Consider the following 26,264-nt stretch of genomic DNA (forward strand, 5'->3'; position numbering starts at 1 on the left):
TTTCTTTTCTAATTACTTTCATCTTTACTCCCTCAGAAGTTCCAAGAGGTTATTGTTCAGCTTCCTCACTTCTGCAGTTCTTTCATTTCCATGTGAAGTTTAGATCTATACTCACATCTCATGCAGCTACAATGATTTTCTTTTTTTCTTTTCTTTTTTTTACTGGTTACAACATTTGTCAACTACATTCCTTGCTATTCCATCACAGGTCATGTCTTTATTTTAATGTCTTTAGAGTTGCTTTAAATGGTGCAACTCTTCTACATGGTAGTTTTTGGCCTCCATTCCTGACTGATCAAGCAATGTTGTTTAATCCCCTTCTAATAAAGTCCATATTGAACATGCACAGTTTCATTTTATTATTTCTGCTTTTTGCTGCCAGCTCCATTTCTTTGGTTTCTTTTAAAGGGAACTTAACTCATGAAACCAGTAAATAAGCTTGCTGAGCAGCTTGCTCTCATAAATACAGCATTCATATGAAGATCCTGTTTAATGGTAAGATTCTGAGTATTTCTCCCGAAGGGTGCATCTTCAGTCGCAAATCAAGCAACTTGGGTACTGCAGGTATCACAGCAGTAAGACAGTCTGGGAAGGGGAAACTTACCTACTTCATCCAAAGCTCCTTTTCTTGGTTGTGCAACTCTGGACTATCAGATTTATAACCAGGATCTGGTCCAACAGGAACACCTTCACTCAAGCACTGGTTGATGATGGCACCAAAATGTTCTGTGAATTAAGAAATAAACTTGGTAGGAACTATGCTGTGAGGACAGTTTTGACAATATTGTTGATTCTCAATGAAGGTATAATCAAATTGATGGGGGGGGGGATGATGACGACACACATAGGATGTAGGATGGTAGCAATTACTCTAATTACAACAGTTCAACAGTCATTAGTGAATCTGCCGCCCAAAATTTCAGGGACCAAAGCAGTAACTACAGTCAAGACACTTGCAACAATAGACACTTAAGGTTAACAACTTAAATTCAGCTGACAATTTTGAATACAGTATTTAATGCACTGAATTAGATACTCACGTCAAGTGTTAGCTTCCAGCTTGCAGTTCACAGACCTATTTTGTTAAGTTTACCATCAAATACAGAAGATCGCAAAAGTCTGCTGTGAACATATTAAAGGCTAAATTAAAAGGGCCTTTGCCAGTTCAGAGAAAAAGGCACATTAGACAGCTGCAGTCTGATGTTTACAGAATGTAGCTGTCTCATCCTCTATTTTAGCATCTGAATTATTTTTAACAGGGAAAAAGTTTTTCAGTGTCTGCTATTCAACACCCAGCACACTTTGATGAGCAGTGCAATTCCTCTTGCTCAGTTCCATATTACCTAGACTATTCTTCCTTTACAATCCCGCAGAAGCACAGACACTAATTTTAAACTCTGCTCCAATTAAAGCATAGTTGCATCCTGTAAAAACTATTTGAAACATTAACCATTTGCATGTAAAAAAATCCACAAGTCACTTTGTTATTTTTACAACTGAAACAGCGACATGCTTCATTCATGTAACTTTGCTTCAGTTAGATAAATTATAGTTCTAAACAGCAATACACACAACTCAGGTATTCAGTTCTACCCCCAAGAAAGGAGAAGTAAAATTTTTATAATCTAGCCACGGACTTGGTAATTTATGTAGACACTAAGGATAACAAAAGGACTAGATAGGTTCTCAGCTACCTTTGTAACAATTTGACAAAGGAAGCAGATTAAGGTAACTTTAAACAGACAAGCAAAAGAGGAGGTTTATACTTGATGCTGCTTGTGGCCTTTCTACATGCACACAAAATGACTGGACAACCATCATGGCAAATTTTATATTACTGAACTTTATGTACAAAAGCCGATTTCAAATAAAACATTTAATGTAAAAACAATGGTTCATTTAAACAACTGAACTTGTTTGTTTTGTTTTTTACATCTACTGTACCATTCAAATGCTTTTTAACCAGCTTACATGATATCTTCAAAATCTCTCAAAGGTACATATAGAAAAGGCATCTTTATAAATAGAAAACAAAGGGATTTTTTCAGCTTTTATTATAAATTGACATGACATACAAAGTTTACTGGACAGAAGTAATTTCATTACTATTTTTTGGGGGGATCACCAACTTTTTGTGCAAACAATGCTAGCCTTCTTTTAAGCATTAAGAGCATAACTGCTTAAGAAATGACATAAGCAATAATTCTAGAACTACATCTCCCCTAAAATAATCTATTTTTTTACATATGTGCACAGCTTTAGCAAATTAAAGCCAGAGAGAAATGCTCGATGTACTATCCAGAGGCATAATTAGAGTTTGCTAAAACTCAGAGAGCTGGCAAATTCAAGGAGTTTGTAATGAAAGCTGCAGTTTCCCTCTTTCCTATTTTTGTACACAAAATCAGTGACTAAGAACTTAATACTGGATGACAAATCACATCCACACCATTAGTTAAATAGTCTCACAGTTAAACACATCTTAAGGACCATCAAAATCAGTATTTACATTTTATAAATTTCTGAAGACACCATTAGAAAGCTTATATACCCCTTAAACAAATAGGGAACTGCATCTCATGGTGATGGAATGAAATAAAAAATTAAAAATACCTGTATTTACAGCAGCATTGTTCCTTTATAAATAAAGAATATGAAAAATGCAATATCTTAAGGATAATAAAAAATTGAGGTGATGTCACTCAACCACAGTGCTTGCTGGAATAAACCCTTCGGTGCTGATACTGTACCAGTAGTGAAACCACTTTCCATTGGAAAAAATCTGTAAACGTATGCATAAAATGTGTTAACAGCAGTGCAAAACTGCTCAAATATAGTTTAGTCAGCATCTTAGTATCTGTATTGAATACAATACATCACAGAATACTTGCATAAGAAGTGCAACACATTTTCTGGTCCAATTTTACAGTGCATTTTTCCCTCAAGAGTGGCATCTCAAAAGCCAAAGCTAAACCTATGGCCTGGACTTGCAGTCTGTACTCAGGCAAAACAGCAGGCATAAACTTCAAAGGAAGTTAATCGACGTAATGCCTACATACTGACGATAGACTCTCGGCTTTAGCATGGCACACTATGATGCATAGCCCCAGTATAAGGGGTTTACATCAAATAGTTTGTGTAGCTGTGTAAATGTGTAATAAAAATATAAAGGAGCTAATGTTCAAGTTTAAAATGGTACACTGGGTGATCAATACATCAGAATTATCCACGAAAACCAAACTGCTGGTAACCTCAAAAAGCCAAGGTGGTACTTCACTGTGTCTGTAACATGAAAAGCCAAGATCTTTCCAAACAGGCACAAGACAAAGGAAGTGCTAAGTTTGCAAAATTTCATAATTTTAGTGTAAAAAAGATTTAATTTGTAATTTATGATCAAATTGATAAATGATTTCAAATACAAGGATCAAGGTTAAACTTTAAATAGTGAGACGTTATTTTCACAAAAAGCTAACTGGAGAATTTCTAAATAAGAAAAGCATAAACTGTATCCCAACCCCCTTTCCCCAATGTTCCACAACTTCATGGTAGGAAAAAACAGCCAGATACAGATGCAAAAATCTTAATATAAAAATTGTTTTACATATACTTAAATTATGTAAATTCCATAAAGTTCTTAAGACACTAATTACTAAAATTACAAAAAGATTTTCATATTGCTCTTCATGCTCAAACTCTTAGAATATTGTCATTACATCACCAAAACCGATATACATGTAGTACTTGCATAATTAACTGAATAGAAACCCTGTTATAACAATATCCTTGCTGAAATCATTTATTTCCATCCAGCAGTGCCTGTTTGGAATCTCTGTATTTTGTGTGTGTAATTCTTTATAGAGCTCATGCACCCTAGAATGTCACTTCAATGTTTGTCCGTTGAATGGCATTTGAGTTTTGACTTCAGAGCTTCTGTTTCTTGCTCTGTTTCGTGACACCTGAGATGCTATCCATTTCCGAAATTCTCTCTCTCATATTATTTTCACTATATCCATTTGTCGTCCCACTTTGTTCTTCAGAAGATTCCTCATCCGTTGGGGAGGCTGATTCTCCTTTTTCTAATTTCTGCTGCATCTCTCGAAGCCTGGCAACAGCTTTGTCTATTGACATTATGCTAATGAGGTTAAAGTCATGCATGCTGACCAGATGTAGCATAAAGTTTCGACACAAGTTCTTCTTAATTATTTTCTGTCCATAGTTTTCAACAAACAGCATACAGGCATGATTCATTTGATTGTCAGCAATAAACCTGTCAAATTAAAAATCCATCATTACACAAGTTAAACATTTTCAAAAATAAAAGACACCCTACAACATGGTTTATCAATATAACTGCAGAGATTGTCCATTACGTAGTCTCAATATCTGCAATGTTTTTGTTTTCAAAGCCATAGAGCTACTGCGCACAAGTTTTTTTTTTTTTTTAAACTTAAAACAATAGAAAGCATGTTACCAAATCTGCCTTTAATGAACCTTTCCTAAACAGCTGAAATGAATTTTAGGTGCTTAGTGAATTGTAATGCAAAACAGTCAACCAAATCTATACCATTTGTATCAAAACTAAGTTTATAGCAACATACCCGTGCTTCATAACATGAAGATTCCATAATTTCATTACTTCTTTCTCCCCTTCGTTAACATCAGAAAATTCTTCAATTTGCTGGAGAGAGAAAGAATTGGAGGAAAGGACAGGAAAAGGGAGAAACACGTCAGAATTTCACATCTGGTGACAAGTAGTGAAAGCACTTAAAATTCTGCTTATGCCACCTACACATCACAGAAATAACTACTTCTGAAGATTAAGGTACTGCAGTCAAAAGGGTCAGAACAAAGTCAGATCGCGTAGAGATCTATCATGCTAGATTACTTCCATATTATACATGTACTACTGTATATTTCTGTGACACCAGCATCTCCTCTTTTAATGAGAAATAGCCACAAACAGTGATGAAGGAACTTGTTAGGATCATGTGGACTGAGCTAGATTTACAACTAAAGACATACTTAAAAACACACACTTTGATTCCATGAATTTATATCATTAAACATACTAGATGTTAGTGGTTCAGCTTCACAAAATGTTCTACTTATTCTCAAAGCGAAAGCATAGTTTTCACTATATATACACCCTATTTGTTCCCCACAACAACCACAGACCATATTTTAAAAACTAAAATCCATTTAAAATCATCTTGTATAAATGGAATAATTACAGTAATGGTCTTCTCCCGTAGCCATTCAGGGTCTTTCTCATCCTCACTATCTACTTCCATTTCTTGTGGACGGAGAGGTAAACACGTATCACTGTGAAAATATAACCGATTGTGTCCACTGCTGTATGTTCGTTGCTGTTCCACTTCTCCATCTTCAGATTCAAGAAATTCTGACATACTTGCTTTCGTGCGTTTTGGCCTAGCAGAAGGGAAAAAGTAACTAGTTTCAACTATCAAATCAAATAGGCAAATACTAACTACTGTAACATTAATACACCTTACCATTTTAGGCTCTAGCTTGCAAAAAGATGTTGAAAAAAAGATTATCACCAGTGAAACACAGCCCATAAGAAAAAAAAAAACCAAAAACACCACACCTTTTGGGTAACAGAAGTTCTAGGATAAAGCAGTCAAAAAAGGTACCTCACAAAGAAATTGAACAGCTGTAGAAAAACCACAGGTGAAGATATCATCCCTCACCACCATTTTATCTAGTCAGGAACAGCTGTACTTTAATGATAGTGAAATTCAACTCTGCTTATGTGCAGCTATGGCTTAACAGATCCCCTGGTTTCATAAATTTTGGTCCATATGCTATATTGCAAAAACATAGACAGACTTTCTTTTAAATCTACCTACCTGCATACAAGTATGTGTGTGATAGGAGTTCTTTTGACTGGTCCATTGCGACTGAAGGCAAATCCAGGTTGGCGATGAATATCCTGAGGATTTCCTGCATAGGAGCCATCATAACACTCATTGATAGATACATCTATCCTAGCACCTTTTGGATGATACTGAAACAGATAATTGTAAATATATTTAGCAAACAGTAATGACTATTGCAGAAGGTTTACACAAGTAACCTTTTAAATTCTGAATACCTAAAATATCGCCCTATCAATAACTTCACATAACTCTAGTTCCCTTTTACAACACCCAAGTCATTTTTAACCTCTAGAAACAAATTACACTACTTAAGTTTCCTTGTTCTATAAACCATTTTACTGTTAAGTATGAAAAACACTCAGAATAGAAGTAATTATAAATTAAAAGACAATACTAGCAGAAGATTGCAAACAAGCCTGGAAATTAGAAGGAGCAAAGTTTTGGATCTTAATCTTCCAAGCAGGGTAGTGGGGGTTGGAAACAATTATCCTCAAATAAATAGGAAGGAATTTCTTTCAGTCAGATTGGTAGGAACAGGTCCTTATCAGCATAACTAAATTTAATACTGATTTTAAATGTTTACTGTCTCCCTAAAACCTCAAAAGACTTCCAACCAAGTATAAATTACATTGCTTGCTACATCACATACAAAGAATAATTAATGCAAAAGCAGCAGCTATAGCCAGAATTCACTCTCCAGTGACTGGGGGGGGGGAGGGAGGGGGACCCTACAAATTTTAATTACCCATGTAACATGCAAACATTCATCTAATTAAATTGCAAGGAAGTTGCATTTAACCTGTAGATACAGTCCTACAACTTAATAGGCTAGCAATGAAGTCAGTGCCGTATATAGTATCTACTACAGACTGTACTATGTTTCATACTAATAAACAACAAGATCACTTACAACATAATTAAAGATAAATCTGCTGTGACAGAGTTTCAGATGTTTGAGTAAACTATACAGTTTACGACAGTTCAGTGTGCACCATGGGCAATGCAAGTCATCTCGGGCTTCAGTCTGTTGTCTTGTATTGTTGTTATAAAGGAACTGATGCAAACAAATAAAAAATGTTAGCATCAAATACATTTTGCTCATTAACCTTCCACCCATAAAACCAAGTTGGACATTACTTCAGGAAACCTCTACCATAATAATAAGTTCTTAGGAACATTAGATCAGTTCAGTGTACTGAAACAATGGTATTTCAAGAATTTTTTTCCCCATAAGGAAACCACCTGCCCTCCTCCAGATGCCTAATGGGAGATGTCCTTTGTATTTTGGAAGATGTGTCAGACATAGCCCCAGGAAGATTAATTTTCTAAAATACTTCCTGTAAGAAGAAATATGTGGAATGGCTCTTAATACGTGAATCTGCCACCCCTTAAGGCATCCTCTGAGAATACAAATAAGACAGTTCTACAGGCAAAACTGAAACACACACCCAACTCAGAAGAGATGTGAACATTTAAATTCCATGCAACATTTACTTTCTATTTCTCTCCCTGCTAACGCTTATTTTCAATACCTGGTAAAATATTCGCAATTTTTGTCGAGGTTCATTTAAAACATCTCTCTCTTTTCTTGTTTGAAGATCTGTTGGCAAGGATTCTTTCACAGCTGAAAAACATGGACGGACATGCATTTTTGCTTAGTGTGAGGAGGGGGAAAACCCCCCCCACACATTGTGGTTTTTATCTAACTATGTAAGTTCTGTGAAGGGTATCCTCCTTCTGGAGGGAATGGGCTACTCTAGTGAACTTTGGTTTAGGTAGCTCTTCATATCAGCAAGAAGAAAGGCTTGATGCTCAGCTTCCTTCAAAATTTACAGGTAAAAACACCACTTTTATACACTAGATGTATCCCCAGTTTTGAAGAACCCTTCAGAGAACTTAAAAAATGATCAGGTAAAAAGCAACATTTTCTTTTCTCCATTTAAGTGAATGGGTAATTCTTTAGCTGTAGATGAAAGCAGAGGTGGCTGGGAAATAACAAAATAAATGCTTTCACATGGCTGCACTGAAAATACATTGCTTAAATTCAATTTCAGAAGTTTTGTAAGTCACACAACAGACAAAACAGTATGAAATACAAGTAACATACAAAATATTTAACTGAAATGTTAACCCTTAACTTATCCTCAAACACTTGCTAAAATTTTTTGTGTGTAATGGCAATGCTCATATTTTTTCCTCAGTAAGATCACTTCATTCCATACAATTAACAGAAATAAACACATATTGAGTAAGTTTGAGTAGGTTTACCCCAGGAAAACAAATAATGACAACTACTTGCTTCTGAATGGTGGAAAAAGGTGGCAAAACAATCTCTACTGCCATAAGGGGATCTTTTGGAAAATGCACTTATTCCATATTTAATATTTGGGGAAAAAAGGGAAATTTCATCCTCTTTCTGTATGAAAGACAGCCTGACACACCTCAGCCTGCACCACGTCAGAAAAATTAGAATTCCATTGGTCAGTTACTTTGAGCACTTTGTAATTACTGTACAGCATGTATCACATATCACCACATTCAGAGGGTCTTTGAGGTCTTTATTCCGCTCGTCTGCCCTGGGAAACAGCCCAGAGTAAAGTAAAGTGACAACACCAAATCCATATATCCTTAGGAAAGATGCACTGGTTCTTGTTCTTTGACTACCAGAACCCCTAACTGATAAAAATTTCTGATCATTTTTCACTCTCCTCCTTTTTTGGCACCCAGAGACTGAAAAGAGCATGAGTATCAGAAATACCCTCCAATGCAGGGCTTTGTACTATGATGTATTCTTTTAATAAGAGTCTGCTAGAAGGTAATACTTGCTGTAACTTAGCCAATTTACTGGAATATTCAGCTTCTCTGATACAAATAAGTGTGTTCCATTAGTAAATTAGCAATGCAGCCTCTCCATATCCCCATATATTTATTATGTAGTAAACTAGTACGCACCTTAGAGGGTTAGTCAACATACAGTCATTTTTTTTGCAAGTCTGAGTGTAAAAGCTGCCTAATATTACAATATAGGTCTCCAAGAAACTCTGAGATACCAGGGGCCTGGTATGAGGAAGTAAGAGGAAGTCAGAACAACAGTGAAAGTTCAAATACTTCCCTGTTTCTGTTGCCTTGTTCCATTGGGAATTACTTCATATTTATGTGCCCTAAGTGCCAGCCATCCATTCTGACTTATGAAAGAATTAGATGTCTGCAATCCCTAGCTCAGGTAAAATGCTCAGTTCAGAAGACAGGAATCAGTCGCGCTCTGACTACTCTTGTACACTCTCCAAAGACAAAGATGCCTGTGGGCTGGCTGAGGCCGTTTGGGCTCACCCTAGACAGAGGCTTCTGTGCTGGTGGAGGTGAAAATTTTCCTGCTGTAACTTCTGTATTACTACAGACTAAAGCTCTAAAAGCAGTGAAAAGAATTCCCACTCTGAAAAGCTGATCAGAGATGAGCTATTGGTGACCCACCGAGTTTTGCAACATACACTGCAATAACTGGATAAATGGCACTTTCAGAAAAGCAATCTTAGGTTAATAATTTTTCCCTTGCTACCACTACAACAGCTCCAGACCCTCAAAGGTCTAAAGCCAACACAAAGCCAGACTGAAACACAATTCGGCACAAATTGCTGAATGCACTAGCCTCAGGTGAACCTCAAAACTCTAAGCAATACAACTCTTCCCAAGCAGTGCTTGGCTACAAACCCTGGAGATCAAGCCTGGAGATGAGAACCACTGTAGTCCAAATAATTAGTGCTACTAATGGGGACCCAGAAGCTTCCTTAACCACACAGCTGCAATCCAGCTACAAGCTTGGAAGCACTGACCACTCTGAAGTGAATCATCAGTCTAGAGCCCAGATATCTTCATAGGTGCTTAAACAGTGACAGGAGCAGACTGCTGCCTTCTGTACTATTTAGGTTTTCCAATTGTCTTCCAACCCAAAGCCGCAAATAACCATGAGCAAGACGAAAAGGAAATATCTAGGTTAGCCACCACTGCCATTTAGGAATCCAAGGGCAGTTTCAGATTAGATATGACCCTGAGACAGAAAGCTATTAAAAAAAAAAGAAAAAAGAAAAAAAGAAAGATACAGACACAGACAAACACACACACAGTGGTCACTCAAAGATGCGTTTCCTATCCAGTGTTGAAGTTCCAAACAAGGGAAAAGGAAAGCCTGTTAAAGTATTTTAGTAGTAGCTTTTTTGAGCTAATCTCTGGGATAGCAAGGAAGAAACATATTTTTAGAAACATATTAATGAAACTGCAATTAAGCAACAGAACCATTAATCACAAATTCATATTTAAAAATAGAACAAATGTTAAGGCTAATTCCTTTACATAATTAGTACTATTATCAAGCATGCCACATGCTGTACAGCTACTTCACTTTATGAAGTTTTCAGTTAAACTAAACTGTATACTAAAGTATACAATCAATAAAATCCCCCAACAATCTGAGTATTTGGTAGAAAGAGCTAAACACCTCTGGGAGCAAAAATGGGACAAGGGTTTTTTAATACATGTTTCAATACTGCAGTCAAAGTGTTTCACAGCAAGGATATTTCTGTTAACATTTTAAAAACATGCATCAGTTCAATAAAAATGCAGGCTATACACTAGTATTACACATTCTTTGAAAATTATTATGAGTCAAATTGTATACGCCCATTAAGTTTTCAAGATAAGAGCGCAGCACTGATACCGACTAGCTAACCTTACCGTAACAGGTAAGGGCAGAAGACAACTTTCTATTAGAGAAACTGATTTGGAAAACACTTATTTGTTTTTCTGACACAGACCTATATAAAACCAGATGCCATTTTACAAAGTTCTTCTAAAACAGCGATTAAAATCCTATCCGTAAATTTAAAATAAATACAATTTTATATTCAACAGCATCAGGGAATATGCCTTTTAATGACAGCTTTTTCAACTCTAGAAGTAACAGCAGAATGAGCAGTTTCTAGATATTTTAATAGCTCTTGAACAAGTGTGTTTAAATATATAGAGGGATATATTATAACAAAAACTATAATCTTAGATTTGCAGTGAATGTTAGCAGACTGCATCAATATTTTCCATATAACAATCTCCAAAGGAACAGATTACATCACATTGGTAATTACATTAAATTTTCAGTCACAGAGTAGCCTCCATAGAAGTGTCACTATTCAATAGTACATACTACTATAAATACAAAACAAGCAAACAAGTAAACACAAAATAATTGAATGATATTCAAAAATGTTTCCAGACAAACAAAAAGGAAAGTGGGAATTTCAAAAAGCCATTTCCGTACATGACACATCATGAATTAAGGTGAGACAACCCCATTTTAAATAGTCTATCCAATATTGCTTATTTTTAATGTAATACATATTTAATGTTATGATAAAACAGTTCAAAAGCTGATTACTACAATTTGAAACTCAACATATAATCCCTTCTAGAAAAAACGTACAGGAAAACTCGCAGAAGGAAATGGAAACCATTAATTTTAGAGTCCTGAACAATTTTGAAATTAAAAAGCATTTGGAGTTTTAACCTACAATGCTTTAAATAATAGTAATGAATGGCTGGAAACTAGTTCAGTAATAAATACAGGTTAATTTACATACAACAGATAGACTTAACTCACATACATCACAGTAAGATTTTCTATACATTTTCAGTCTTCAGCAGAGCTGCAGACTTGCTAAATTTCTCTCACGCACAGAGAATTATTTTCATACAGTACTAATTGTAAGTCTGCATTCTATCTAGACAGCCTTAGATCACCCAAGATGAATAAAAGCCCCCCAAAAAACTTTATACCTTGACAGAAGTCTTTGATAACTTGTGTAAATATGCAGAAAATGAACCTTAATAATAAAAATATGTACTGTGCTTACAGCATGGTACCATGCTCAGACATCATATTATGTGTCAAGGAAGAAAGTACCAATTCATAAGCTTTCCAAAAGAGCAACAGTTATCCTTACACCACAAATGTACCAAGCGATGTGCAATGTTTTAGAGAGTTTCTCTCCGTCACTTTTCATAGTGGCAGCTATGTTTTTCAATAATTAAGTATATCTGATAGACAAAGCTTAGACTATTTTCACTATAAAGCATAAAAAAAGAGGAATGCAATAATACTATAAATCTAAATATATGTAAAAGAGGAAGTAATGAGTACAGTAAAGCAGATAAGATTAGAAGTCATATTCACAGATTTTTTTCATGATTCATCATCAGCATTTATGAGCACCGTATACAATTATTTATTTCAATATTTTCATGACTTTAATGCCACAACTATTTTCAGCTTTTAAACTTACCTTTAAAAAAGTACAGCATATGGAATACATGAAGCCCATTCATTTTTGCTTTTCCATGTTTAAGACTATCAGAAGCAGTTGCACTGGTACGCCAGGAACCTTATGGCACAGAAGTGCTAAGCAGATTACTATTCAGTGCCAAATAAAGTTTGCTTACCTATAGTCTGAGTAGGTTTAACAGAATTGGGCTTGTTTTCTTGAGGGAGGCTTTCAGAATTTCGTGTTGCAAGAGGCTTAGCTATAGGAGCCGTAGATTTATCATTTGTGTCTCCTGTCCAACGAAGAGTAAACTGAAGTGTAGGTCCCTGAGAAAATGTTTCAAATGGAGGCAACCTCTGGAAAAAACAGACACAGCAGTATTAGTGTCTTCCCATGCACAAAAACTTGTCATGCAAAAATATTCACGGAAGGGGGTACACAACTTTTAATCATCTAAATTTAAGAAAGCCCCTGTATTTTCAACATATACATTTAGATACACCAGAAAAAGATGAAAAAGGTTGCTATGCAATTTCATGCATATTGCTGAACAATTACTTCTCACACATAGTGCAGCCCACAGATGGATCTTTGCAAACACTAAACAGTAAATAGGATGGTGAGTCCTGTTTTCTTTCTGGTCATGGCCCAACCAGCCTGCTGCCAGTGTACTCTTCTTTCTCTTTCCACTCACACCAACCCCTAATTCTGCAGTCCAGTATTGTATATTAACACATGAGCTTAAAAAATACACCGTCTGCTGTAGCAATAACTGTTGCAATATTTCCCTATGAATATGTTCTTCTATTCCATTCACTTATCAAGATAATAAATAGTACAGAAATGGAAGAGACATCCAGGTCAAGTCCAAACCCCTCTTACCAAGGATCATACCATAAATTTGTGAATGAGATTATAGAATTCCATCTTAAGAGATGTTTATTGTATTCAGGCCTTATTACTTCACTGAAAATCTGTTTGACAAACAGAAACTCAGTGACAGCACACATATCAGATAGGGCTTATACATGCATTAGCCAGGCATATATTTTCTTCTCTTTGGGGTAGCATCTCCAGCCTTAATAACTTTCCTCTTTCATTCTCCCACCTACAGAAAGTAACCATTTCCTCATCTCAGTCTAACAAAAGTTACAGCAAATTATACATACATTTTAAAGTACATTTACATAAGCGGATCTCCTCCTATGACCTTTCTAAAAGCTGTTTTCAGCCTTTTCCAATTTTAATTTATTGAACAGTTCACCAGAATCAGAGGTACTACTCTAGATGAAGGCTGAACAGGATAATAGAGCTTTTATCTTGCTGTCTTGTGAGTGGAATTTCTGCTACACACTTTGAATCATCTTTGCTTTTTTCATGGTTACATAATCATGTTGATTCACAATTACATTGAAACTATCTTGAAATTTTATGTTATTCTCCTCAGTCACTTCCAACTGATATTCTCCCAGGACACAGGAGCATGTGACTATATAAGGGCAAGACCTTGCATTCAGTACCACTGATTGTTGACTCACTTCACTCCTCTGTTAACAATTCCTCTCTGTACAACACAGTTTTTCCTCCTACACTGACATCTCCTCCTCCATTTATCACTAAATTTCATCAGCATTCTCTTAATGTCTGTGCACGATCACACCTAAGACATCTAAGTCTTGGGTTCCCTCTTTTTCTCCAAAATTTTTACTTCTGCAGTTTGTTCCTTTTTGCTTGTCTGACCTGAATTTATTATAATAACTGACTTTTAATTTGCCCAATTTTATGAGATAGAAACTCAGAAGGTATTAAAAAAGACAACTGCCATACCTAGAGTAGCTGTTAATATTTCCTTGTATAATAATCTAATGGGGTCAAAGCTTTTCTAAACAAGAACTAAATCAAGACATGTTTTCATATCTTGAAAGAGAAGTAGCATTTCCTGTTTCACTTAATCCATTTTCAAGGAACAGCTGCTGCATTTTGAAGTTGTATTCCACCTTAATCAAGACTATTTTAAGTGAAGACAAGTCCTTCAGGTAATAAAACAGTCCATACCTTCCCATCAAGTATAGTTTCCCATGTTGCTCTTTTCTTGCTAATGGGACACTCTTCCATTTCCTGCATGGCCACTTCATATTCCCCATCTAGAAGCTGCAAGCGTCTGTCAACACAAAGTACGTATTACAAGTAAAGAAGCTCACTTTTATTTTTATTGTTTGCCCATTAAAATGTAGAATATATTTCAACATTTCCACAAAATATTTCACACCAACTTTCATGAAATGAAATGTAGTTTTTCAGGCAAATTTTTTTGGTAACTAAGCTTAAGTCTCTAGGTAAACATCATCCATAATGAAAAAGGTGTCTACTGCCAAACATTAACTCAACCTCCCCATCCAAACAATTCCAAAAGATACAAGAAAGCTAGCGTTCATAAAAGTTAATACTATGATGGGAATCTTCAGGTGAATAAATAAAACTTTTCTTAAAAAACCCTACTCAAAATATAAATTTTCTAAAAACATATTTGGAAAAATAAGCACTTTGTCAGAATCACAGGGTGGGGGTATATTTTAAGCAGCTTTTTCTTGAATCTATATTTTTATTATTGAAGAAATGATCTAGATACCTACCTCCACCTGGGTTCTAGATTTCCCATAGACAGAACACTTATGTTCATATGCTACACTTCCTTCCCAGAAAASAAACAGACTGTTTCTCATTGTAAATGCCAATATTTTGGTTATTGCTAGTACTATCATCTCCCACAGGACAAACAGTACAATATCCACTTACCAGTAAATGGAATGCTACTTATCTTCTGAACTATCAGAATTGCTCTAAGCTACAGCTATGTGCAAGTTGCCCCATCCCACCTTCTTTAAGTATATTAACTCATGTCAAGATAACAAATACAAAAACATTTCATCATGCTTAAACTACCTGACAGAGTAAGCTTATTATGATTTTAACTACTTGTTTAAACACTTCAACAGTAACATTTAAAGTTACATAACATGTTTTTTATTTAAATAACTAGCAAGTTATTCAAAAGAGCAATCTACAATTACTGGGATCCCACCATAGTAATGGATGTGTTATTTTAGGTGCTAACAGAACAAGATCTGTGACTGCATCAGCAAGAAACTGGGTAGGGAGAAAATTATGCTAACAAATAAAATGTAAGTAGCAACCATACTTTAGGGATTTTTTTTTTCCTCTTTAATTATGCTGTCACTGGTCCATAACAGAACCACAGAAGTTACACCTGTCAAAGAAAAATGATCAGGAACAAATTGATGCAGATTAACAGGACTATGCTCAAGTTTAGGATTTCAAGTATTTCAGATAATGTTACCTGTTTTTATCAAATACAGTCATTTGTGCTACAAATGTCTTCTCCCCATCTTCACGGTTTGAAGAGTTTCTTTTTCTTCTAGCTGGAAGTTCCTCATTGACATCTGTATATAACAAATATCGCATTCAATTATTATACAGACATAAATTCAAATGACTGAACAGTTTCTATGCCATTGTAAAATATAACTGGCTGTTGATTATGTCAGCTGTGTGATATCCAATGGAAAAGGACAAAGAATTTAATTAACATGCCCAATGCCAATGGAGACAACACTTAGCTGAACAGTAACCATAGTTTAGATATGTTCATGTATACTTATATTTCAGTCGTATTAATATGTTGGCATAAAGAATGTGGGCTTTGGCCTTCTTCCTCTTGTAGTTATAAAATGAATAGAAAAAAAGTTTTTTATTCTACAGGTACTCTTCAAGGCTGTAATATTTGTGATATAGCACATCATGCCTTGATATGATTATGAAAATAGCTTTATTAATTTGTTTATAGAAACCGCAGATTTCTCCTACATTACTCACCCCCAGCAGTGTTGGCCCTCCCTTTGATCGTCACAAATTACTAAAAATTGGTATTAAATTTACCCCAAAATAGAAGCAAAGTTTCTAACTACCAACTATATTTTAGCCCTCTCTTGAAAAAGGCTGAAAACGAGTGAAAGGCAATTCAGTCACTCATTTACTACTGCCCTTCGCTGAGTATGATCTACAGTGCAGATTAAGACAACTGTATACAAGACTACAAGGTAAACCTTGCAAAACTATATTTAAAGATTGAAGTTACCAATGTTTTCATTAGTTTCACCATTGATGAGTCCATTAAATTCTCTTCTTCCTGGGCGAGTTACTCTGAATAATAATGAGTAAGACTTCACCATATGGCTGTTGCTTGGTTCAAATTCATTGCTGGAAACTGCAAGTGATGGGAAGTTGCCTGGTTTTATTTGGCTGAGGTCTGGGTTTAAAGGCACCTGCTTTTTACCTGTAGGAACCTGCCTTATTGGACAACTGACATCCTGCAGGAAAACAAGAAAGCTATGGTTTAGTTTTTTAGAATACAAAATTAAGACATTAAGTGTTAAATTTATATAATTTATGAACTGCACTTGTCCTGCTGTCTTATTGAAAACAAGCCTTCTAACAGATGTAAATAAAAAAATCTGGAATAACAATCTCAGGTTTTAAATGTAAAAACAGATACTTGAAAGTGTAAATAAAACTGGTATCTTATAACCACTTCTGGCAGCAGCCATCTTTTTCAAAGTGATTAACACTAACATGAAGCATTCAGAAAGACTGTAGAACAGCCATTAATGCTAATTTAATTCTGTTTACCTAAAGAAATTAAATGTTTTGGTTATATATATATTCCAAGGGCTTCCTATCTTCTCCTTTCCAATATTACAAAGTGCACTTACGAGCTATCTGAGAGATAAAGAACCACTTACCTCAGATTTATTATATTCAGTATCTCTCAGATAGATCATGGAACACTGTGTAATATTGGAAAAACAAGGTAAGAAAGTCTAAGTATGAAACTTGCAACAAAATATATTTAAAATAACCATCAGCACCTCCTGCTTTTATCATATTTGTCCATGCAAGACAAAACAAAATTCGCTAGAAACAACATTAACTCTTAAAATCACATTAAAACAGCTTGACATGATTGGGGAAAATATACAAAGTGCTGAGTGTAATACTTTTTTCGTTAAAAATCACAACTTGCATTGCTGAGCCTTCTGTATTTCCATGGCAGTAAGGATAATTTTCCCACTGGTGTGAAACAAACATAGCTAAAGCAGCAAGCAAATTCAAAGATGCTTAAAGAGAAAAAGAAAAAGAAACAGAGAGAGAGAGAGAGACATGAAAATTGTTTATGAGCCCTAATATCTAAAATCTCAAATAACTGAAATGATCAATGTAAAAACATAGGTACATAAAAAAGCAAGGAAAGAGACAAGACTTGGCAGATGTCTGAGGAATTCAAAACAATGACAGCTTTTTACTTTTTACTTCTAAACTCTAAAAGGCAGACAATTTTATGAATTTGTGGGTGCCTAGTTTACTTAAGCCTCTGGACATCAAAACAGAATTAATAGATTAATTAGAAATAAGGATTTAGTTTAATAATGGGATATAAAAAAATGGAGCGAAAATACAGGTGGCTGAAATTCACAGCGAATGAGCATGACTTACAAGCAAGCAAAATTCAATTAAAATACAGCTGACTGTTTTTGTAAAACTTCCAGTTATTTCTCAGGGAGCAGAGCAAGACCCATATATATTTAGTTTTGAAGAATCCCTTACCCAGTCAATAGAAAACAATTTATATAGATTAGTCGTAAATAAATTTCAAGGCTAAATTAATCTTTCAGCATCATTTCACCCTTAACTTCTAGTATGGCAATGTTAAATAGATATTCCAGAATCAAGTAAACCTTTTGCTCTAACATATATATTAATAGTTTGTCAAATCACTTTTACCTTTCGCTTCTTGTGGCAAACTTTCACAAGCAGTACTTCCAGGGTTACAGAATTTTGTTCATTCTCTGAGTTTTGTGATGGCTTATCTAAACAGAAAAATATTATAAGTTTTCAAAAGATAAAAGTCTATTCAATGTTGTAAATCCACCTGAAATAACTTTTTAACTGTAGTCGCTTTCAGATACAAAGGCCTCCAGTCAAATTCTAAATCTCAAACTTAATGCAAGTTCCCACTTGAGAACATATCCTACCTAATTATTCTACTAATTCTACTACTACCAAATTAAAAGCATCAGTATAGTAATCTTTAATGTTTAAAAGAGTAAGCTCACTAGCTTTGGCTTTCTTTGCTCTTCCTTCTTTCTTCTCTTTCACAAAAATAAAACAGCCAACAAAAAAGGAAACTCAATTCTAGAGCTGGAGTTATGGAGATGGACTGTGAAGACAACCCATTTGCCAAAGAACAGCATACACTATATATGTGAATGAATGTATGTCACAGATAAAAACTGTAATTGAAGCTTCTGTGCAGGTTCATAAAACAGCCCAAAAACATATTATGAGATGAACCAGGTAAAAAATTTATAGCAGAGAGAAAGGATAAGGGTAGATTTAAGAAAAGTCAGAAGACACTAGTTATAAATGAGTGAAACTACTCCCTATAGAATTCTTATTTACTGCTTATAAACCCAGAATTTGGTGTGCATCAAAACTTAAGATCCAAATGTTATCAACTAGAAAAAAAAACAAAAAATTCAAATTACGCAAGATTAAGCCCATGCAGAATAGTTGTCAAAAGACTCTTGCAAGAACTTGGGGKGTGTGTGTGTGTGTGGGGGGGGAAGTCTTTGAAAATAAGATTCAGCTTCACAATCTCTGCACTATAAATTTCCTAGAGCCAGGAATCTTCAAGATGGCTACTACCAGCAGTATTATGAGCAATGCCAGTTAAGAACTGCCTTTCAAACTAAATTTCACTGTATACTAAGAGAACCTTTTATCATGTGAGCTTTAATTCAGATAAGCATATTAATCTGGAAATGTGCCCTTATACAGAAAACAAACAAAAATCCTTAAACTTTATTATACACTAGGTTTAAAAAAAAAATAAAATAAAATAATAAAAGAATCAGCCAAAACTGAATGGCTCTATATGAAGCTACTTCTGCTCTTTGAGAACCTTATAAACATCATTATGGGCTCACAGACATTTTAAAGCACAACGGCTTCAGCTTAGTCCAGATCACAAAGAATCTGACATTGAATGAAATGCTTGGTTACACTCAACAGAAATAAAGAGCAAAGCATACTAAAGACACCTTAACTCACGTCTCTTCACTTGCTTTCCTCCTGACACTTTATCCACATTGAAAAAACATTGTGTTTCAGCTAAAAATTCTGGTAACTCATCTTAAAGAGATACTAGCAGTTTTAGGAAGCAGATGGATTTTTTTTCCTTTTCTTTTATTTATTTTATTTCTTTTCTTTTTACACAAGACTTCAAAAATATGTCTTTTCTTAGCAAACGCATAAATTCTCAACAAAATCTATAAATCACAGTTCTACAAGTTTATATCCAGACAAATAAGTATATCAACAGTGTCAGCTTCATTAAAATATCTTCTATATTTAATACTCAGTATAGCGTGCATTGCTTATGCTAGTGATATTCTTTTACACGGTATAAACCATCATCATGACCTCACTGTATATATATTCTCACAGTGAATGAAGGCCTTCATAGTTAACTGCATATATAATCTTATATAATATACTTTATTAACTTATAATAACTTATAACTTAATACAACTTATATAATCTAAACATTCCAAAACACACAAAAGACCATCAAATATATTATCACTTTGAAAATCTACTACAGTCTACATTTATAGAGGACTACATTGTAAGGGAAATGCAACATGAAAGACAAGGTCTGGCAGCAGAATCTATGGAAAATTTATCCCATCCACTAGGTTTTTTAAATTCCATACATGAGGTTTACTGTTAGATATTCTCTTGGAAGGATCAGATTTTGAAGACCTATATTTGCATTTAAGATGCATCAGTGTACACTTTCTTTTGTCACCTTTATTCTACACTTCTCTGTTCTTATCACCAGCTACCCAAGATGCCCTTATCTCTTGCAGTTTCCCAGCTAAAGCATTACAGGCGACATATAACATGAAGTTCCTGAGAGCAGAAACAAGATGAATACTACCCAGTGAGACCAGCAGTATTTTGAAATTCCAGAGCAGAATGATCTTTAACCAAGAGAATGTGAGGAACTTCCTCAGAACAAAATTACAGTTTAATAGAGAAGTGATTCTGAAATCTCGACATTTGCAACTGTAGCTTTCATATTTCTTACTGAGCAGATCTGGTTAAGCACAAACATGACAGCTTCCAGATCAGAACACAGAACCCGTTACATGACCTCAAGTACTTTTTAAATCCAAAGACTTAAGACTTCATTCAAGACATTTTTAACTGAAAGATTAGAAACACCAGTTTATTTTAATGGATAAACAGCTGAGCTAATTTTTTTTTATTTGCAGGGAAGTAAAAAGACAATGAATTTACCCATGCCTACACAGCATAAAGAAGGTAATTTTTACTTTCATTAAAGGAATAGAATCCTACATTCTCGACTTGATAGTCCAGTATTCAGAGGTAATGCTGAATGTCATGCATAAAGACACAATAAAACAAATGTAAGTCATTAATACATTATTTCAGTTCCTTTTATAAATCCTGATATGGACTGTCTTATTTCTAGGCTCTACCTGATACCACTTATTCTCATACTTCTATTTTAAATTCCAAAGCATTGAATCTACTACTTGAAGCTTTTTTTTTTTTTTAATCTACTTCAAATTCCCCAAAATCACATTTTCATAAAATCATTTTCTTCCGGAATTTCTCAAGGTCTATTTAAAGTTTGAATGGATGATGACTTGAAGTATTTATCAAAAATCACTGTGTTTTGACTAAAACCCTGGAAGGCTTATTTGCTTAATGTTACAAATATGCTAAAACATATTTAAAGTACACACAGTGGAAAAAAACACACAATTTTCAGCTGTTAAAAGCTAAATTTAAAGTACTGTAATTAATGGGACAATTGAGCATAAAGAAAAAAATCTGCATCCAAAGAGCAGAGATTATAACACACTACTTAAATATTCCCCTCACAATCTGTACTAATTTCAAAAGCGCTATACAAGATAACAGTATGATGAATGAATTTTGCAAACGTACCATTTTTATGGAAGAAACCAGTAAACGTGAGTTGCAAATGGGCAGACAAGCTAAACAGGAAAAAAAGAAAAAGAAAAAAAGGATGTGTTAGAACAAGCAAGTATTTTGCTCTTCACAGCAGACACAATTCACTGATTTTCAGGACAGATCTACACTGAGAGGGAGAACCACAATGAGGAAGTCCATCCTTCCACCTGCCTGGAAACGGCCAAGATACAGCAGGCATGAGGCTGCAACTGATGCAGTTAGAGACGGGTCTTCTCTTTGCAAATTGAACGATTCTTCTTCTCTAATCCATTGCTTCAGACAAAAAGGTAGAGGTTTTCACACAACAGTAAAAGCACACTGTCTAAAGCGTGCACAAGATCTTGCCCTCATGGGCAGGCAAACATTTCCTAGATATTCATCCACAGCAGAGACATTTTGATGAAGTTTTCCAGTACTTCAGGCTGAAGCATGCACTTGGTATTGAAGTTTTATGCCAAGTATTTGAAGTTTGGTAAGCAGAATCWGAAGCTAGACAGCAGTGCAGAAGCTAGACAGCCTTAGTCACATCTAGTCCGTACCACCCCTAACACAGGCAATCAAAATAATAGTTACACCTATTTCATTTCAGAGTCCTGCAGCTTATAGCTTTGATCACTCTGCTGACTGTAGGCACATTTTAATTCAAATTGTTATACTCAGAATACATTTTAGTTCAAAGCAAGTATTCATAAACCCAGATTAAAAAGGATCTCAAACATGCTTATTTACCATTTCTGAAGTAGAGTATTGACAAAATATTGTCCATTGCACCAGAACACCAGATACAATTTAAGCATCTTCACTAACTTTTCAAAAAGACACAACCTGACATTCAACATCTATTTTTAAACACAAACATGCCTCAAACACTGAGGTGATTAGTACTTCTTGTCACACTAAAGTTTGAGAAGGTGCCCAACAGTTTTAACATTCGAAAGATAACATCTACACCAACTTATATCATTTATTCGTGTTACTTTTCTAGACCAATGCCAGACAATTCCAAGCACAATTTTTATAGTTTTGAAAATGCAAAACCCACATAAATCTATAATCTGATTATTTTGTTTCAACCTGATCACAGAACAATCCTTAAAAAGAGGATATTTACCTAGCAAGGGTCCCCAGTTTGGAATACAACATAATTAAATCAAGTAATAGTAAATCTATAAAACTTCTAGAACACAAAAATTATAAATTAATTTCAGACTAAACTGTATCTAGCATTGTTGCCTCTGAAGCACTCTGTAGAGTAGCTGGTAAAAAAATCCACAAGACTCATCTAAATAGGTCTTTACATATTTCAGAAACTTAGGTTAGCCTTTCAATATCTGTTTTCGTTTTATAATTTCAGAATGATTCACATCTCCTAATCCATTTAGTGAATTATATAAAAGGGCTTTGTAAGTTATCTACAGTCTTTCTACCAAAAAAGAACATAAAGCCAACATGGAGCACTAAAACGGGTCTGTAACTGAATTGTGTAGATTAGAACAAAGTTGTTCTGGAAATCTTACTATGAATTGCTTAATTTCCATCATATATACTTTCACAAAAAACTTAGGTAATTCAGTTTTTAGCTAGATCATACATGAAGAATACAGCTTTTTTTAAGCTAAAAAAAAGTACAGTAATTCATCATACTAATTACTCAAATATTCTAAACACTTTACATGCTAAGTCACTTCTCAGCTTACTTGCATGGTATTGATTTTTCTTAATGATTACAGATTTAATATCAAATCAAATTAACTTATGAATTTGTAATAGCCATAAAATATTGTGAGAATGATCCATCAAAAGTTAAGTACTGGAAGTGTTACAAATTAGGAAAAAATATTGGAACCAAAAATGTTATGAGAATAACTGCACTGAAATTACTACATGCGCTGACAGTCGCTGAGGATATAAAAATCCTTGATAAAAGGAATAGTATTCACTACATTTGAGTGCTTACAATAGTAATTATACTGTTATTAGTGTTCATACACCTAAAAGCTTGCTTGTTTCATTTTTGTCTTTTTTTTTTCCACCTCCAACCTGTCTACTAACCTAACAACAATCATTTTGTCTCCTTACAAACCTTTGATTTCCTTTGATCATCATGGTACAACTCTGACAGTGTATTAATAGCTTTCAGAGGACGCTAACATTTATGGTCAAAGCCTAACAGAGAGGGCTATCTTATGCTGAAAGACAAAGTACTTGATTGATCTTTCCTCCAATTCTATGGGGCAAATCAAAATCAAGTATATACTCCATACAAAAAACTTCAACATGCTTATGCCTAAAGAGAGATCCTGGGATATTAACTTTTATTTTTAAGACTGCAAGTAACAATACTTGAAAAATTAGAGGGCTTTTTTCCACCTTAATTTGTCTATTTGACAGCACTTTGCAAATAGTCAGTTTTCATTCATTTCAATTTGAATGTATTATTCCCCCACAGAAAGGGGGAACAAAGATTAGCAATCCCCTGCACACACTAACACCAATAAGATGCATCTCACCTCATTTTAATGTTCCCAAGTGAAACAGCAGTTATCCATCAAGTACAGAAAAACAAAATGACTATACATTTCATAGCACTAGGAAATGTGTCAAGAAACAATAGACTAAGTATTTGCTATGCCCTCTTTTTCCCATCATTACAAGGACAGACTAGGATGAAAATGAACTGAAATGCATCACATCCAATTTCACATCTTTGCTGAACTTTGACTTTTGCCAAATACAATACTACAAACTCAGCAAGAGCTCACTTCTCAAGTATTTTTTCTGAAGAGGAATAAGACGACCTGGCAAAATACTAGCTTTTTCCAACACTAAAATTAAGTATGTTATATAATTTAAGTAAATTATTGAGGAAAAAAAATTATGATTAAGAATCCAATAGGTTCCAGTGTAATTATAATTTAACAATTAGCATTCATAGAGTAAGCATTTTTTTTCCTGAAACAACAGTTCTATATTGAATTAAAAACTGAAACTTTTCAACCATTACTTAAAGAGGGAAGTTTACTATTCTCCTTCCTTCTTCTCCCAAAAATTCAAAATTCAGCTAGAGGAACTGTGCAAAGTTTCAGTATCAGATATATAAGGGTTAGATCCCAAGAAAAATCTCAGACTAAGCAACATTTCTCACTAGAAAATTCAAATGGAAAGTTGTAGGTCTTGCAGTCTTTAATAAAGAGATTTTATAACTAGTTACTGTATTGTGGCTTGAGAAGGATAAGGATATGAAAGATGTCACTGAACAAAAGCAAAGGTAAGCAGTTATTAACAGACATCTTTTAAATATTTTTAAAAAGATTCAGTAAGATTTCTTTAAGTAACTCTGAATACGAACTTAAAAATAGCAAGTATACAATTATATAAACCCCAAATATCATAATTTTATGTTATTTTCCACAGCTTTTTTTATATCAACACACAGATTAGGTATGACACAGCTGGCAGCCTTAAAAAAAGAAACAAGGCAAATATCTTTTTCAGGCTTCTACACAAGTTTTAAGAAAGGAAAGTACAAATATTAAAAAACTTATCCCATCATTGCTTTTCTCCAAGTTTAAGTGATTAGCACACGTACATATTTTAAAGTTTTGTAAGCAACATTTCAAAAGGCAAGAATTTTGCTTCTAATTATTCTCTTTCACATTCTTGTTGATTTAACATGCACATATGCTCATTTGTACATATATATATATGCAGAATAATACCTGTGAGATTCTTGTTCTCCCTTCATTTTCTCTACTTTTGATAACATGTCATCCACTTTGAATGTTTTCCTGTGAAGAAAGAGCAGAAAGAATAGTTTCACATAGCCACTATTCCCATAACATAACAAGAAAATTTATTCAGTCTAAATTTGATTCACTTGATTTTATATCTAAAACTGTCTACATACAATCTTAGCCTTTTATCCACAAAGCACCCTTTTTAGACAGGCTAGTATCACAACTGTGTCATAGGAACGCAACTACAGTGCAGCTTTTCAAACAGTTTTAAAATAATACCAATAACTAGAAATAGATCTTTCAGAAATAATCCTACTGTTTTTAAAAAGTGTCATTTAACAGCATCATATTCAAATGTTGCTATAAACGTATCTAATATTTCAGCTTTTCTCAGAAAGAAATCCTTCACACCTTAGTGACACTTATGCCAACTATGCAGGTACAAGTTAGCTCTCCAGTCATTACTATTTTAACCTTGTCATAATTATGAAAAACACTTAAAACCTTATCTGACAAAACAGCAAAAAGACTTCTTTCTCCACAAAGTTACATTAAATGGACACAAAACAAAGAACAATGTACTTCTGAAGCCCCTCGTTGAGTGCATTCATACAAAACACTGAGGAGGAAAAAACATGACTGCAGCGTAGCAGGGAATAATCACTTCCTATCGTTTCTCTCAGTAAGTCTACCAATATCAGTCTGTTCATGCTCATATGTTCAGCCTGTTCTACTACATATACCCAATACGATTAAGTGTTCATTGCTAAATAAAGTTCACTCATGAACAGAGGTTATTCAACAGTTTCTGGAATAGTCGTTCAACTTCTCTTTAAAGGGAAATTAATATTTGGCCCTAGATGGCAACAAAATTGCCTAGACTAGACTGACAGTGCAACAGTAGCGAGGGCATCCTTGCTTTGTATCCTATTCTCTAAACAAACCCAACAATAATGAAACACAAGCTGTTGCCAAATATTGGATTTCTTACCAAAATGAGGTGGGCACTGTCTACACCCCTAAGTCTCCTGCGTGAAGAAAGGCTGTGACCTCATACATTGTTTACATTCTGCATCTAAGGCATCTGCACGATTTCGTTACAAATCACACAACGGCTGAATAGTAGCACTGGACAAGAAACACTGCACAAGTACAGGGTTGCAGTCAGGTAACA

At 34.5% G+C, this 26,264-nt stretch overlaps 1 protein-coding gene across 2 annotated transcripts in view; it reads right to left on the reverse strand.

The window, feature by feature from the left end:
- Positions 1–153: 153 nt before the first annotated feature.
- Positions 154–26,264, reverse strand: part of SUZ12 (SUZ12, polycomb repressive complex 2 subunit) — a 30,304-nt gene continuing 4,193 nt past the window's right edge. The window contains exons 3-16 of one of the 2 annotated variants that reach the window (XM_026067457.1): positions 25,073–25,141; positions 21,327–21,376; positions 18,065–18,150; positions 16,362–16,593; positions 15,564–15,666; positions 14,261–14,366; positions 12,384–12,561; positions 7,430–7,521; positions 6,808–6,951; positions 5,868–6,025; positions 5,229–5,427; positions 4,596–4,675; positions 1,041–4,264; positions 154–726 (exon numbers count right to left, since the gene is read on the reverse strand). In XM_026067457.1, coding sequence (XP_025923242.1) covers positions 3,919–4,264; positions 4,596–4,675; positions 5,229–5,427; positions 5,868–6,025; positions 6,808–6,951; positions 7,430–7,521; positions 12,384–12,561; positions 14,261–14,366; positions 15,564–15,666; positions 16,362–16,593; positions 18,065–18,150; positions 21,327–21,376; positions 25,073–25,141 — 1,843 coding nt within the window. In that variant the 3' untranslated portion in view covers positions 154–726; positions 1,041–3,918. Of the gene's footprint in view, positions 4,265–4,595; positions 4,676–5,228; positions 5,428–5,867; positions 6,026–6,807; positions 6,952–7,429; positions 7,522–12,383; positions 12,562–14,260; positions 14,367–15,563; positions 15,667–16,361; positions 16,594–18,064; positions 18,151–21,326; positions 21,377–25,072; positions 25,142–26,264 lie in introns of both variants that reach the window. The other variant, XM_026067458.1, reaches the window with a different exon arrangement.

The sequence above is a fragment of the Apteryx rowi genome, unplaced genomic scaffold (assembly GCF_003343035.1).
Source record: "Apteryx rowi isolate R43461 unplaced genomic scaffold, aptRow1 scaffold_26, whole genome shotgun sequence".
Classification (NCBI taxonomy): Eukaryota; Metazoa; Chordata; class Aves; order Apterygiformes; family Apterygidae; genus Apteryx; species Apteryx rowi.